We start from the raw sequence: 17983 nt of genomic DNA, 5'->3' as shown, positions 1-17983 counted from the left end.
GCACATTCTTATTTGTGTGTCCTGATCACAAGGAGGTGGTAATTAGGTAGCTGGATAACTGTGCTGAACACAATTAGAAGGCCTTTATACATTTCATCACAGTTTTATAAACAGGTGATCAGTACTCTAGTCATGTTGGAATAGTTGCATAATTTTCAGAACTTTATTTCACCATTTCAAAGACTGAACATATTCACTAAAGAAATCTGGGAAAACCCAGAAAAGCTCAAATCTGAACTATTAAGAAATTAACTACCACTAAAACTTGGATCCTATGCTTGTTAAAATATGTACTAGGTATAATAAATAGGCCTATTCTACATAACTCATTTTTTGAAATGTTTTTATAAAAATTTTCAAACATAAACAAAAGCAGAGAAAATGTATAATGATTTAAATTCTAAATTATTTAAACCTGCTTTTTTTTTAAAAAAAGCAACATGTAATGAATATTTCTTATATTATTAAACATTCTTACACCACAGAACTACTTTAATTGTACTGCAGAGGTACTTAATAAGTGATCTAATAATTGTAGTACGTACAAGTTTAATGGAAAGTAAAAATCAATATATTCAAGAAGAATACGTGTGTTGTTTGGGGGAAAAGTTCTCACGGAAAGAATTTATCTAGACGAATAACTACAGAATTCTCCTTTTTTAATACAGAGTTGTATCACAGATATTATATTCGATTTACATGAATTCAAGTAGTTCTGTTATATAATTGAATATTGTAAAATTATACCTTGTAAAGGTTCTTTTTATTATATACAATATGCACTGTACAATAATACATAATGCTATCTCTGTACTTTATAGGGATACACTTTAAAAAACTCATTATATTTTATAAACCTAAAGGAGTTTCAAAGTAAGTTGATTATATTTAATTTTTACTTTAAGAGATGACTTTACAGACTCTAACCCCAATATACAATTCAACTCACTAGACAATTATTTTTATATTCCTTATGTGATATTCTGAAATTCAACGCTTTTATGGCACATATCTCTTCTGATTGATTTACTTTTTTCAGTTGTAACTCACGGAACTAAAACCTTCACTTCATTCACGTATAAGCCTTCTTGTTCACTGTTAGGTTTAGAAAATTTTAGCTTTTCCACACTTGCAAAAACTGGGCACTCCAACCTGTTGCATGGTATTGCAAATCCTTAATTTTGGAGTATGATCAGCCAACTCAGAAGCCTGTTTATTCCCTGAAGTTCCTTGCCATTGTCCTGAAAGCTTAAAAATTATCATTATACTAAAAGCTGCCATAGGAATCCAGAATATATGGCAGGTCAATCTATTTACCCTTGGGAACATTCAGTGAAAGTTCAGTGAAGGTTCTCAAAAATTGTTTAATATGTACATAGCTGAACCACAAGATTGTTACTATTACAGGTTATACTCGATTAAAATTTCAGACTAAAATTTTCCTTTAAGGACAAAAGAGGGCTTCTTCTAACCATGTAATGATTTCATAGAAAGTTATAGGAGTTAAAGGTTGTTAGTGCTTTGGGAAATTGTCATCCTGGCTTCTTTGAGTTGTTACAGTCAGCTTAAGGCCAAATGAAGTAATATTACTAGAAAGGACAAATTCCTGTATGAGATCTTTTCTCACTTACCATTTCATGGGCACCAGTACTTGACTTGGTGTATTTCTTTCTAAGGGCTAAGTGATCACATAATGTTTCCCTTTACCTTCAGCACTGACCAGGACTTTAAAACTCTGGTGCCAGTGCAAATAGCTGTCACATTCATATCTCCTATTTCAGCTGCTAATATTATTAGTCACCTGGGCAACGGCACACAGACCTTGCTCTATCTTTCTTCCCTACCCCATCCAGTATCCTTCTACCTCCTGAGGGACAGTTCAGTCCACTCCTCTTACACATTACTGTAAACATTGCTATAGTGAACACCCTTTTACAAGCCTCTATGAATGTAAGTTAAGAAAGTTTCTTCAGCAAGAAAACCTAGAAATGGATTTACTAGTATAAAAGGTATGCCAATCGTCTAGACATAGGATCTGCTAGATATTGCCAAGCTGCTCTCAAAAGCGGCTGACAATAATTTGCATTCCAACCAGCAAGGTATTAAGTATTCCACACTTTGTCCTTAATTTTATCTTTAACCACTTGATACCTCAGTGGTAATTCTTTAAGTCAATCTTGGAAAATAATGTAACATTTTTAAATGTACGTTCTTTCATCACCTTCCCTTCGAAGAAAAAGAACTCATTCATTTTTTGTCCATTTATTTTTAGGAAAAAATATTATTTCTCTCATTTCTCACCTCACTAACTCCTTTCTTTTCTTTATTCATTTTACATTTTCACCATTTGGCTAATCTTGCTCATAGATAGTTACCATAAAACTATCCAAAACATCTGTATTAAGAAAATGGAAATAATACAAGTAGAATTAAATCTAATTAAAAAAAGCCTGTCTCCAAATCTCTAGAGTCTTTCAAATTGCTGAGGATTTCTGCAAAAGTTTCTAAGCCTTCAAGTCCTCCAATAATTGTATCTGTTTATTCAAGTATTTCTAAGAAAACACACACACACATACACACATACTCCACATCAAATTCATGCACCATTATATCACATTCTATTGTATGTCTGTGTGTATCATAATTTTTTCCATTATAAACAGTGTTTCAGCTTCATGAATAATGAAATAAATCTGGGGTTCTTTGAAGCTCACATCTACATTTATAAACTGGGTTTCTCTGGGCAGATGACTTAACATTTTGGAGTCTTAGTTTCCACATCTGTACGTCATAGTATTTTTTAAGGTTTAAGGCATGTGTATGAAACCTAGTGCAATTTGGGAGGGATGGCAGGTGCTTTTTAACACCAGAAGCTGCTTGCTTGTCCTTACTCTAATGGAAGGTTGATGTGGCCTTGCTGCCTTGTATTTGCTACTTCGTTTTAACGGCGTTACTTACATTCTAGTACATGCACATTGCCTTCCTGAATTCCCTGAGCTCCTTAGCTATGGCACCTGTATTCCTTTTAATTACTGATGGAGGCAACATGAGATAGCAGAAAGTCAGAGACTAAGATTCTACCCGTAACTCTGGACTATGTATGTGACATCTGAGTTACTTTCCTTCTCTGATCCTAAATTTCTTTATCTGGAAATGAGGATAATGCATTCTTTGCAAGATTTTTGTTATGATTAAATTTGATAATTGATGTAAAAGACCAGAAAAGAAAACATTCAATAAACAGTAGCTAATAAGTGCTATCATTTTTTGACAGCCCCCTTCCTTTCCTCTTTCTGCTTCTTCTTACCGGTTTTTCACTATTCTATAAACTCCAGGAGGCCAGGCCTGCCCTGTCCATAGTTGTAACCACAGAGCACAGCACAGTGCTTGGCCTCAGCTACCCAAAGATGTGTGTCCTGAGTAATGAAAGGAAGAAAGGAAGGGAGGGAGGAAGCAGAGGGAAAGAGGAAGTTAAGAATCTCTCAGTCATTGGACTTCTGACTTAAGCCCAGTTTGGCTCCTTGCTTCTGCTTTCTACAGCATGTCTGATTTTGTGCCTGAATTTCACTTTTTATCTTGACATTTTTTAATATTTCTAATTCTACCTTTAAGCTTTCTCTCCACTAACCATTACCACTATTTCTCTCAGTGGGCTTCTCTACAAAATATAAAAGCCTAATTTTGTTGCTTAAAATGTAAATGTGTCTGTTATACAGCAAAACTATCATAGATATTGAAAAGTTAGTTTTAAAAATTAAAAAAGTTATTATTATTGAATTAAATGTTTCTAAATAAAGTGCTATTTTTTATCAAAGGCAAAAGTATCTTCAAAGGCATTTCTTATTTAAAAATTATCATAAGAGTTACTGCATTTATCATTTTAACATTCACAACCTGTGTTTCATTGTATAGCAGTTTTGGGAAATAGTATAGACTATTGTGCATGTAACAGAGATATAGAAATCTTTTTCAATTTAGCAATTTAGGACTAAGTGTAAAAGTACAAAACCTGATTATCTTAATAACCATGGTCTATGTGTAAATCTGATTAGGCTTGTGGAATTCATTGTTTTTAGGTTACCTGATGGACAAGTAGGAATGCTTTGGGACTAAGTGATTGGTAATAAATTTCTATACTTTAAGCATAAGATATAATTGTGTCACACAACCCATAAATACCTCTTTACTTTCGTTTGTATCTTTTTTGTAGAATTGTTTTTTCTAACATTAATTTTAAAAATCCAAATGTTAAGGCTAAATATTTCAGTCACATGATACTTCAGAGAGAAAGTGCTGGGTAATTTTAATTTGTATCTTCACTGGGGTATGTGGATGCACAGAGTTTGGCCATGAATTTGTACTATTGAAGGGCATGAAGAGAAACAGGCAGAATGCTTATTTGGTAAACAAAAAAGGGTATTTCTTCACTTGTTTTCAGGGAAATCTGACAACACATCTCATCCTCTAAAATTATGCAGCATGGTAGATTTTACCTGTCATTTAGGTATCTTAAATTTTTGGTCATTCATCATTATTATCTGAGAGTTTGGCTTTCTGACAGAAAAGTAGTTACTAAGAGGGAAATACCTTTGTGCTTAAATTCATACTTTTGCTTGTCAACTTTATTCTAAGGAATTTGAACACTGCCTAAAATTTTAACAGAGAAATAAAGCAAATGTCCGACTTTGCTATATATAATAAAGTCAATTCTCACTTATCTGTGCCATTACAGGTAGAAGCAGCATATTCTAAAGTGCAACCCCTTGATAACTAGAAATCTCATTTGAATCAGTATCGCCAACCCCGACAAGATGTGCTAATAATGAGCAGCTCAACTATTTCAGTTCCACCTGCCTGCCCTCTGGTGGATGTGCTAATGAGCAGTGAAATGGCTACAGAAAGGACAGCTGGTGTTAAGTGGGAAGCTTATTCACAAGTAAGTCATCTTTTGACTGTGAACTACAAGTAGAAATAATTTTGATTACTGTTCTAATAATTATAAATTTATCTGGGACATCACTCTGTAAAAAAAAATGAATAAATTAGTAGCAGAGAACCTTTTTATCCCTTGCAGTTTGTTTACTTTATTAGGAAGGACACCTAGAGATGTTGGATGAATGGCTAACACTGGGCTCACTGTAAAATGCCAGGTTCAGCTTTTGTCTTGTACAGGACTGTGATTTTGATATTCAAACTCTGAAAAACAGAAGGTGCCATTCTGGAAAGGTTTAGCCTTCAATTATGAAGAAGAAAAACACAAGAAATATAAAAACAAACATCAGAGAATTCAGCTGATGTTAAGTGGCAATGGAATAGCTACTGCAGATTTTCCAAGTTTTGGCTGTGCCCTCTGAAAAATCACCAGCAGCAGTGCCCTTCAGGCAGCAGCTGCCACTACAGGCGATGAAGAAGCACTAGAGAGAAAAAGAGGGGGGCGCCTCTGCAGACAGGCAGAGCTGATGCACAAAAATACAGACCTAGATGAAATCTGCAACAAGTAGCTGACTATTTTTTCTTTTTGTAAAGTTCACTCAGCTACTAAGATAGAAGTAAATTAAGCTTTAGAGATAATGTGGCATCTCAAGTGGAACTGTGAAGCAATCATAACCCAAAGGCTGAGGACAAGTTTGATTTAAGATCCTACTACTTTCAGGATCTATTTTGTGACTAGGGTGCACCATACTTAACTAAACCGTTCAGGAAGCAAATTCGGCTACCTATTAAACACGTGACAGTTTCAAAATGTTCAAGATTCTCTGCCCAGCACTCACATTACTCAGCTGTCAAAGTAAAGGGCTCAGATATATGATGTGAAAATTACATTTTAACGAGGTGTCATGTGTGTTTAAAGTTCTTATTCATCACTACATAGCCACAGCTTTTACTGGAGCCACAAATGCATTTAATTAGCATATTATAAGGACAGAAGGTTCACCTTATCTGCCTTGTTAAACTGTTATGTGTAGGCTTTTCACTGTTGTTTTAGATTCTACTATCTTCAGCATTTATAAGAATGATTGCATTTACATAATTTCAAATGGCTTTCAAGAAAATGTGGATTGCGTTTGGGAAGCACAAGAGCAGGCAGCAGACGGTAGCTCTGTGTTCTCATCATCTGCTGTTCATACTGATTGCTTGATGTGTTTCTCTAAGTCTCAACCAATAGATTTTTAGGCCTGTTAGACATATTAATTTAAGGAAATTTTTGGAGCTGGGCTTCTCTGCATATTCTTATTATCAACCTGAACCTACTTCTTCCTTCAGTAGAAAATAGTGGAAAATATCTGTATATTTGAAAATGAAAGTTTACATTGTTCAGTGGACAGTTTAGAAACAAAATGGAAGTGAAAGAAAATACCTCAGATCTCCTATCTATTAATGAATAATGACCTCAGCACAGGTGGTTTGTGAGAGAGGACTCCACAGTGAGAGTCAGTCAATATCAGTCACTAAAGGCAAGTGAAGGAACCATTTGATTCCCCTACACCAGATGTATCAGGATAGCAGGTAGAATTTTAGAATTATGATTCCAACATGAGGATCACTCAAATAATCTGTAAAACAGCTAATTGGAGGTTTTTAATGTATATTTTACAAGAGATAGTCAATTGAAGATAATGAAGAATGTGTCCATAGTTTATATCATATTTTATAAGATAAGAGAAAGGCTCAGTTAAAAGTACATTTGAAGAAAATTCTAGATTTGATAGGTTTCTGCTCAGGAAAAAAAAAAAACCAGAGGAAGCATGTTCACGTTTACTTTGACCTCAGGTGTTATTGCTTACAAGCATTTTTGATACAGGTATCCAAAACGGAATCTAAACTGCAGTAAGACCATGCCAAAGTACTAGCTTTTTAACTGAGCATTCATGAATGAAAACTGACACTTTTTCTTGAGATTATATCTACAAATTTAAGACAGGTGAAATCTCTCTCTTTGCAAAACAGAAAGATTCTTCATTTTCAATTAAAAAGAGTAAAAGCTGAATGTCCTGGCTTATGTTTGGAATTTGTTTCCTAAAGCTGAACTTTATTATTTCTCAGCATTTGCCACTTTAATAATATCCTTTTAACAAATATGGGCACTAGGACAAGTGGGCAAGATGGCTCATATTTTAACTCCCATAAGCAAATAAACAAAATTAATTGAATGGTATAATTTCCCTTTGTTCACAATTACAATGAGTATCATATATATGTTACACACATATACTTTTATTAACGTATGTTAAAAATATTTTTTGGCAAGTCTCTAAACACATATGGCTATTGTATCATCTTTTTCTTTAAGGAAAATTTAGAAGAACTAAGCTAAGAATTTGCTTTGCCCATCAAATCAAAACCAGGAATGCTAATGGATTTTAACCTATCTGTTGTCCTAAATAAAAATAATGCATGATCTTTCCAATAAAAAAATTAAAATGCTACTGCTCCTTATTTACTAACATCAAAAGGTGATTAGTTATTATGTATTATTTCTTTGGAGGCAATTAGAATTTACTCCGGATCCACAAATGACCCCAAATTGCCAAAGCAATCCTGAAGAAAAAGAACAAAGCTGAAAGCATAACCCTCCCAGATGTTAGGCAAAGCTATTATAATCTAAGCAGCATGGTATTGGCACAAAACCAGACATATAGATCAATGGGACAGAATAGAAAGCCCAGAAAGAAACCCACACATTTATGGTCAATTAATCTTCAACAACGGAGGCAAGAATATACAATGGAGAAAGGATAGTCTCTTCAACAAGTGGTGTTGGGAAAGCTGGATAGCCACATATAAATCAGTAAAGTTAGAACACTCCCTCACACTATACACAAAAATAAACTCAAAATGGCTTAGAGACTTAAATATAAGACATGACACCATAAAACTTGAAGAGAACATAGGCAAAACATTCTCTGACATAAATCGTAGCAATGTTTTCCTAGGACACTCTATCAAGGCAATAGAAATAAAAGCAAAAAAATAAATGGGACCTAATCAAACTTAAAAGCTTTTGCACAACAAAGGAAACCATAAACAAATGAAAATACAACCTACAGACTGGCAGAATAATATTGTATATGATGCAATCCACAAGAGCTTAATTTCCCAAATATACAAACAGTTCATACAGCTTAATACCAAAACAAACAAAACCCAAATGCTCAACATCATTAATTATTAAAGAAATGTAAATCAAAACTACAATGTGGTATCACTTCACACCAGTCAGAATGGCCATCATGAAAAAGCCTACAAATAAATGCTAAAGAGAGTGTGGAAAAAAGGAAACCCTCTTCCTCCTACACTGTTGGTGGAAATGTAAACTGGTATAGCCACTATGAAAAATAGTATAAAGCGTTCTTAAAAAACTAAAAATAGACTTACCATATAATCCAGCAATCCCACTCCTGGGCATATATTCAGAAAAGACAGAAAATCTAATTCAAAAAGATACATGCACCCCAACAGCAGCACTATTTACACTAGCCAAGATATGGAAGCAACCTAAATGTCCATCAACAGATTACTGGGTAAAAAATGTGGTATGCAGATACAAGGGACTATTACTTGACCATAAAAAAGAATGAATTATTGCCATTTGCAGTAAGCAACATGGATGGACCTAAGAATTAGCATACTGGGTGAAGCAAGCTAGACAGAGAAGACAAGTATTATGTAATATCCCTTATATGTGGAATCTAAAATTATAATACAAATGAACTTATTTACAAAACAGAAAGACTCATAGACATAGAAAATAAACTTATGGTTTCCAAAGGGGAAAAAGTTGGGGGGAAGAGATAAGTTTAGGAGTATGGTAACAGATACACACTACTCTGCATAAAACAAATAAACAACAAGGATTTACTGTATAGCACAGGAAACTATATTCAGTGTCTTGTAATAACCTATAATGGAAAAGAGAAAAAATATATATAATTGAATCATCTTGCTGTATACCTGAAACTAACACATATTGTAAATCAACCATACTTTTAAAAAAAAAAAAGGAAAGCAAAGAAATTACTCCAGTTCCAATTTAAAGTCAAAAAAGGCTAAGAACTACTCACCAATAGAATTTTCACTACCAAAATACGAATTTTGGTTTAACAATATCACAGATCTGAAAGAACTGTGTTCCCCAAATACCCCAGATGATTTACTCTTGCTTAGGGTTTTAACTGAAGGTTGTACTGGATTGAGAAACCTTACCTGTACAGAGGTGAGCCAGAAACTGCACTTGGTCTAGGAGATATTTGAAGGCTTATTAAGGAGAAGTTGTTTTTGCTGCTGTTGCATATTTAGGCTTCTCCTTCCACAAAAGCAATTCAACATAATATCAGCATTGCTGGCCATGAAAATAATTGCTGTGACTTTGACAAAAGCCTCTCAGGGATTAGAAAAAAAATGCCACCCAATTTGACATTCTATCACAGTGAAAAGTGGAAAATCATTCATTCATTCATTCATTCATCCATTCATTCATTCAACATAGAGTTATTGAGCCTTTATTTTCTATATGCCATATATTACACTAGTGTTTAAGAAGGCAGAAATAACAATCAGATGAAAAATAACAAAAAGATGGGTAAGGCAAGATTATTAGCTATATTGCACTTAGAATCTAGTTGTATAAGATATGTATATAGTGAAATACGTTGGTAAGCAGAACAGCATGCTAGTAAAAATACAGTAAAAGTAATGCCAAAAACAAGAAGTATTAACTTTAAGGAAAAATTCAACTTTGAATTCCTATGTTACTATCAAAATTAAGACACTTGTATCTTACTTTTCCATTATACTTTTTCATGAGGAACAATATTACTGCTACTTAAAATAATTTAACTTCTAAACTAAGATAATTGTGCTCAATTGTGTAAATAAAATTGTAAAAGATAAAGCAATCTGACTGTCTTTAAACAACATTAAAAGCAAACAGTAAGTCATAGAGAGGAAAAATAAACTTTTAAAGAATGGGAATTAAAACATCTCGAATGTATTTAAAGCTGTATTTTTCATTGCTGTTTCTTATAAAATTGAGCTCTATTTTTTCTCTTTATCAGTTATGAACATTTTATGTATACATCTATTAGATACACTCAGACATATGTACACTCAGGCTCACAATATTTGCAGAGAGGTGGTCATATATGATGCTCTCTGTGAGTGGAATATGTTGGTGTAGGGTTCCTGAAGCATTGTATCAAGTCAACCATTTGACATTTTCAGTTCAAGAGCATGCCTCAGGGCATGCCACAATTAATTAGATGGGACGGCATTCTATTTTTGCAAAGGTTTTATGTACTTCACTACACAACGAACTAACCAGTTGATAATGAAAATGCCCTTCAAAAAAGGGCTGACGATTACAGACTAGCTGCACAGGGGAGAGATTCAGTTTCTTATGCCTATACATTTTTACAGTTGAAAGTGATCAACAGTAGTATTTCTGCAGATGAAAAGACAATGCATAATTTTTGATATGGAGACCAGAAGAAAGATCACAAAAGGATGTCTAATCAAAATATCCAGTAAGCTTACTGAGAACAAACTGATTTCCCCTGAAAGTACATCAAGTCAAACTTACCTGATCTACCATCCAGAGGTCCAAAATCCAAAGAATATTTCACGACGTGATAGTTATTCCATACGTAAAGAAGGTTGTCCCTGGGGTTGTAATCCACAGCTGCTATGTACTGGTATGAATTGGGAAAGGGTACATCCACCAAACTATCCTTACTTTGGTCGGTGTTGTATATGTAGTCAATCTTATTTCCCGTAGCCTCATTGTCATCATCCTCATATACAGATTTGACCACATACAGAATTCCACAAATCATAAATGCGTTGGAAGCTGACCTTTTATCATATGCAGTATCCCATGTCCCTTCAATCCGTAGGGTGTAAGGGTTCAACTGACTAATGACAATTTTACCATTGTTTTGTTCTGTTGCATAGATTACCCATAGCCCATTCTCATCCACTGCCAGGTCTATGTCAGATTTGCCTCCCCAACGGTAAGGGGAGGTATCATGGTAGTTGGCATTTGCTATGATAGCCTCTCCACTCTTTATCCTAGTCCGTAAATCAAACTTTACTATGTTCCTGGTGCGCTCTTTATTGAAGAACAGAGCTCCATCATACACTACAAATCCTGTGCCATCCACCCTGTGAGGGAGCTTGTAGGTTGTAGTTGGCCTTCCAGCAATGAAGTCATCCTTGGATGAGTATTCGGTCAGTGTATCAGTTCTGTAGGGGGTCCAGGGCATATAATAAATCTTGTCAGAAGCCTGAAGAGGGTCTTTGCACCATGCCCCAGACTGGTGGTCGGACTCAAACAAATGTTCACTCTGGTATACTCCTTTTAGTAGTCCAGGGCAAAGAAAAACTGTCAGAAGGGAAAGAGTTAAAATAATAAATATATTAATATTTTGTCATATATTCTTATTTTTCACCAGCTAGAATGCAAATCTAACAAGGAATATCCACAACCACTTAGTTATTTTCCTTCATTCTTCTGAGAACAGTCTTCCACATTGACATTTGTTCAGAATCATTTTGCTCTCATTTGCTGAAAAAATCTGATCTTTTTATGAGTAGCTGTGCTTTCTTTTGATTCTTTACCTTTGGTTACAATGTTTTTGGATATACTATGTATATAGATGTGACATGTCTATGCATTCTACAGACATATAACAAATATAAATTTTTATATGTGATGGTTTTATATACTTTATTTGGAAATTTTAAAAATATTGTTTTCACTCTGGTGCTATTAACTGTTCTATACTTATTAAGAAACAAATGAAAATCTAATACAAATTCAAATATATAATAAGGGAAAAGAAAAAGCCCTGTAAATCAGGCCACTGAATCTTCTAGGAAAAAAAAAATAAAGCTCTTAAAGCTGCTATAGCACACACAGAGCATGCAACCCACACAATTAAAAATGAGTGATGGATGGATACTGGAAGGAAAAAGAGAAAGGAAGAAAAGGAAAGGAAAGAAGGAATAAGGAAAGAAGAAAAGGTGAAAGGTTACAGAGAAGAACCCAAGATCTAGATTTTAATCAGTTAAAAATGTCCTGTTAAATACAGTAGTATTGGAACTTAAAAACATGTACCTTTTACTGTTACATGAGAAGAACATTAAAAAACAAGATTACTTGCTACAATATTTTGCTGCTCATACTTCAGGCTGAAAATGGGCAGGAATTATCTGATTCACTCAAGTTTTAGTATGATTCAGTAGCACATCATGGGAGTGGTGGTAAGAAAGCTTGGCTGATTCATCTGTAATGAAGGGGCTATAAAGCAATGTTTCCCACAGGGAGGTTCTTGAAGCACCTGTTGTAAGTGGCATAGCTATGTGTCACACAGAAAAAAACAGAGATCCCTAGCCACAAGTGTTTAAGAAATATCATATTACACATAATTGTGGCAGAGATTCAAATATCTTAGGTACATTAGTGAATCTCCAAGGTAGAAGTGGAAGGGTGAGCAAATTACACAAATGAATTTGATCCTGGAACCCTTTCTACAGAGCCTGTCTGCAGTGTAGTGTTCTGCTGAACCTGCTATGGGAAACACTGCTCTAATCCTTTTGCAGAGCACACACACTGAAAGATAATCACGCAGTCCACTGTTATGTTTTAAATTATTAGAAGTGTATTGGGAGGAGAAATTAGGAAATCACAAGAAATGTGGATGTTGACCCGTATTTTAATGATTATATTATTATTCTCTTGATATTAGTGCTTAACTCTTTAACAGCAATTATAAGCCTACATCCAGTGGAAAACAATCTAAGATGAAACTCAGCTAGGATTTTCAGGTTATTAAAAAGGAAAATACATTGTTAAAATGCCCCAAGTTTTACTTTAGGAAAATGAAAAGTTTAGGGGAAAACCTGACTATCAAAATCTTCCATAGCAAGGATATAGGGCCATCATCAATTTTTACTCAATAATAAAATTGATTATTAGAATAATTTCTCAGGATTCGAATATAATGTCTATAATTATAAAGAATGGGTAAGTATTATCATCAAAACAGTATATAAACGTTTTGTTGGTTAATAGTCAGCCTTTGATTACTAAAGCAATTTATTTTAAGGTATTTCAGAAAACCATTTCCCCTTTCTCCCCAGTAGTTAAAAATTAAAGGAACAGGGGAACCACACCAAAACAATGGAAAACTATCGAGTATGGAAATAAAAACAAATCTAAAGCAGTCACTATCCATCACCACCTACTGGATTTCTAATTACTTAAAAACAAAGACGAATAAAATGCATGGTTGAAAATTTTACACTATTAAACTGTTTTAGGATTAAAAAATTCAAACCAGCACTGGTCAGTACAACAGATTAAAGTGAAGTTGAGCAGCAGAAGTAGTAAATAAATTTTCATAAAATAGATAGGAATTAATAACAAAATTATTTTAACTAAATGTTAAACTGTTAAATAACTTAGCCTATAAATAGTATATAATTTATGAAAGGTATTTAATTACCTTTTTGTTCCACTTCTATTGGAGAGAGAGAAGTAAAGAGAGAAAGGAGAAAAGAGAATAGATTAATGGTACGATATTGGCCAAGCACTTTTATTCACCTCTTCCAAACTGAAAGTAAATAATTTATTTCACTCATACTTGCTTTATTGAACATTATGTTTTTAAAAACCTTATTCCTCTACAAAATTATTTTTTAAAAACCTCATTTCTCTATGAAATTATTTTTAAGAAGTAATCACATTATATGCTTAAAAATACAGTACAAACTTGGAAAAACAAGGCAAAAGTTAATCAAGTCAAGATTGAATACCATTCCAAACTATAAACATAGGAAACACAATATTCATAATAAGAACATCAGTATTTTCGATTTGAAAAGACAGGTTGGTACTTATACACAGAAAGCTTTCAAATAGTTTGGATAGTTTCATTTATTAAATATTGTAGTTTATACCGCTATTTAATATAATAGTCTGGCTTTTTATCCAACTCAAGATTGACCTCTTCAGAAGAAACTGCTCTGAAACTAATTTCCTAAGGTCTAAGATTTTCTATAGCTTGTCAGTCTTATGAGAAACGCACCTCATGAGGTGGCACGTTAACAGGGAATGCTCTCAACCTGAATAAATGGGTTTAGAATCCTTATTGAAGAAACTCCTTTTCCTCCCACTCATCAGTATTTTATATAATTGTGGAAAAATATTCTTTCAGAAAAATCTGTATCTGAAAGTTGATATAAATAATAAGCCACCTGCCCTGGCGTTTTCTGAAATTCTTAACTGAGTCTTTCAGCAAACTCTTATAAGAATACATTGAAATTCTCAAAACCGTTATGGTTATGTATGTCTCAAGTTAATTTCATTTTTTTTTAAGGTACTGATCAATACATATCAGGGAAATTCTTGGAAACTGTAACATGCTCATGAAACTCATCAAGCAGGCTCTTCTTTTTCTTATAAACATTTATCTCATTAGAGACAATTTGCCTAGATCACAAGATAAAAGGGATCATTAGGGGGAAAAAAAGGGCAGAAAAGTCAGGGAAGAATGGGTTCATAACACAAACTTAAAAAATCACAGATTGCAAGTGATATAAATCTAAGATAATTTCAATGGAAGGGATAAGTTGAGCTACTACATGTACAGTAAGTAATATAATGTCATTTGGGATAATTACATTTGGGTGAGATTTTTGTGCTTTAAGCCCATGTCTTCAATTATTGTCAATATCACACTCATTTGTCTTCACTGACTTCTGAAAGCTCAAAAAAGACAAAACTGGTATATATAAACAGTTATGCTTAGGATGTTGCAAGTGGGGTTATCCCTTTTAGATTGTTTATCTCATTAATTTACAACTCTTATTTTTAACAGTGTTTCTAGGACTGTTTTAAAAACTCTATATACTCTTACACTTATAATTTACCATCATCCTCAATTAATCTTTATGAAGTAACTGCAGTTATCACTGGCTGTATGACGCATTATAGGTCATTGAAAAGCTTTACCTAAGAGATGTACTTCATGCTATGACTAGAATACTAACAAGCCTGAGTTCAGACTGACAACTAGAAGAAGCATAACTAAGGACTTTTAAAAAATTACTTAACCATTAGTCTCAAAAGTTTGGACTGGAAGCCCATTTTACAATGAAGATGGAGGTTGGGAGTGGGATATTATATAAAAGTTAGTATTTTTCAAGGACTAACCTACAAAGGAATTTCTATAACTAACTCCATTCCTTGAAATTGCTCAAATATATATCCTTTTAGTTAAACATGAAGGTATTTCTATTCTACAACATAAAGTGTACCCACACAACTTTAGTCTTGTTCTACATAAAATTCTTCATCTAACTCTTAAGCGCAATTGTCTCAACTTCTTGGTGACTAGTATTTCTCTCTTCAACAAATACTTAATAAGGAAGATGTTATATGCAGTAAAAAGTATTGATAAGGCACTTACGATATGAACATTTTTATTTTTCAAAGATATTTTACCTCTGTTTTCCCAAAAGTCATTAGGTAAAATTTTACATTTAACTCTCTGGTCCTGGTCTAATTTAAGAGAAATTGGCATAAACTAGCATGAGGAAAGAATGTCTCTGCTTTGTTACTGCCATTGACTCAAAATTAAGATTTATTAGGTAGTTCTACTACTAGAGAAAATTATTACGGTCTTGCCTATGTCATGACTGGCTGTAGCTCATTCATCATTTATTCGCTATTTTCAAGACTGAAGTAAAACAATCCTGTAATTTAAGTTGAAAGAAGCACACACAAATTATATTCCCATAACAAAAACTGGCAAGGCAAACATAACTTGTCACTGATAAGCTTAGTAACATTCCGAATTAGCCAGTCACTGTCCATCATCTAATTCTAATTCTAGAAGCTTCCCTCACCTGAAAAAAAAAATACAAATAAGGAAACAAATTGCATGGATGTAAGAAAACATGCTTACCCTTGTATCCTTCACAACCTCATGGTGCCTGGCACATAATACTCAATGAACAACTATTAAATTAATACATAATCCAAATAAAGGTGATTAATTCTGCTTCTAGATAATTTAAACATGTGGTAAAAAGAAAAAAAAGTGGCAAAAGAGAATCTGGATTTGTTATCCAGTATCATACGTGCAATGTATTATCTGCATAATGTCTGAATATTTTAAGGGATGAGAGGAAAGTAAAAATTATAAGCAGTTTGTACCTCCAACTCATTAAATGTAAAACTGGAGGAAAAAAGGAAAAGAAGAAAAAATATATGAATGGTCTTGAGGGGTATATTGGGAAGAAAAATTTTTTGCTATAAAACAATCTGTGACAATCTAAAAACATAGGCCAAAAATACTCCCTTCTCTCATCTCTGTAATGAGATCATAAATAAACGAATTGTATGATGCCAACTCTGCAAGGGCTTCCTCAGCGACTCCTGTCTTTCAGTCTGGTCCAATATCCTGAACTCTGACATTATAGCTCTCATTGTTCATTTCCAAACTTCTCTGGAACTAGTTTCTCTCCTTTTCTCTATTCACTTTTAATCCCCAAACTACTTTTATTGTCCATTCAACCTCCATAAATATGTTTATGTATTTCCTTAAAGTGATTTCTTTGTTGTCCTTTGTCAAACTTAAAGTCATAAGCTATATCCTGTGGTCAGAGTAAATGACAAATTCAAATGAAGGGTAACTGATTCTGTATAAAAGGAAGAAATAGGAAAAAAAAAAAGACTAGTAAATTTTCCTTTCATTCCCCAACAGTTTATAAAATAGACATAATATACTGTTATGTTATTGTTTAGAAAAATAAGATATTAGTTCTATCCATATCCATACCATACGTAACACTTTTAAATTGTGTTCTTTAATTAGAAAAGGTATGGATGAGAGAGCATATGCATGCATTGCCAAGCTTTTCAAATTGCACTGCAAATTACAGAGAAATAAAATTGTTGCCTGCCAAAAATTGTTAGAACTAAATTGCCATAACTAAGAACTATGAAATTGTATCTAATTCTAATGTAGCTTAAATTTTCTTTTCTTTTAAACTGCAAATCATACATTTTCTATCTACAATTTAAATGTTCTAAGTGAGTAGAATGTTATAATCCAATAATGCCTGTATATTTCTGTAATATATAAATAAAAAGACACTTATGGGGAGCATAAGATAGTTATAAAATATTAAATAACTTATAATCAATACTTTTATCATTGAAATGTAGTAGTACTTTAAAGATAATTATTCTCTTGGTTACATTTGGCTTAGACTATAAAAATACATTTGGGTATACTTGTCACAGGCCAGCTGGGCAGTTAAGGAGCTGGTAGTAAGGCAAATAAGTAAGTAATATAAAAAAATCAGTCTTAGCTGAAAATTTGCTAGTGTATTATCTACATAGAAAATTATCTAGAAGTGGATAACCAAAAGTTCACAATAATACTTTCTATTTGTATAGTACTTTCAAACTTAACAAAATGTTTTCACATGAAATCACTTGATATAATTCTTCAAACAACACTGTGATATGGTGCAAGTTATTGCCATATCAAAGATGAGTCAATTGAAACTCAAAAGGTTGAAGGATTTGACCAGCGTCAACACAGGCAGGTGGCAGAGTCCTGTCATTTGTGTAATATCATACACTGGTTCTCACAACATGTAAACTCAAACACAGTTTGTTGCGCCTCTTGCTCTCCATTTCTGTTCTGTCACCAGATCCAAGTAGGAGTGCACTTTAGAGGAGATCAACAGCATAAATGGAATCTTCCTGAGGGAGGGCACTGTGTCTGTTACAAAAATTAACATTAATTAAGCATGCACCATGTGCCACATATTGCACTAAAGTTTTGTATACAATACTAATTTCATCATCGCAAGCAACCTTATGAGGCAGATGTTCTCATTATCTCAACTTTTTTGTTTAATAAGTGGTAGAGCTGAAATTCAAATCCAAGTTTTGATCTTACTGATG

General features: G+C 33.4%; 1 protein-coding gene across 9 annotated transcripts in view; it reads right to left on the bottom strand.

The window, feature by feature from the left end:
• ADGRL3 (adhesion G protein-coupled receptor L3) overlaps nt 1-17983 on the bottom strand; it is a 730953-nt gene that overhangs the window by 251013 nt on the left and 461957 nt on the right. For all 9 annotated transcript variants that reach the window (XM_072940759.1, XM_072940764.1, XM_072940768.1 and 6 more), the window contains one exon: nt 10580-11380. In XM_072940759.1, the coding sequence (XP_072796860.1) occupies nt 10580-11380 (801 nt within the window). The remainder of the gene's footprint in view (nt 1-10579; nt 11381-17983) is intronic.

Source organism: Vicugna pacos, chromosome 2 (assembly GCF_048564905.1).
Source record: "Vicugna pacos chromosome 2, VicPac4, whole genome shotgun sequence".
NCBI lineage: Eukaryota > Metazoa > Chordata > Mammalia > Artiodactyla > Camelidae > Vicugna > Vicugna pacos.
The sequence above is the reverse complement of the archived record's forward strand: the minus strand, read 5'-3'. Positions and strand labels throughout refer to the sequence as shown.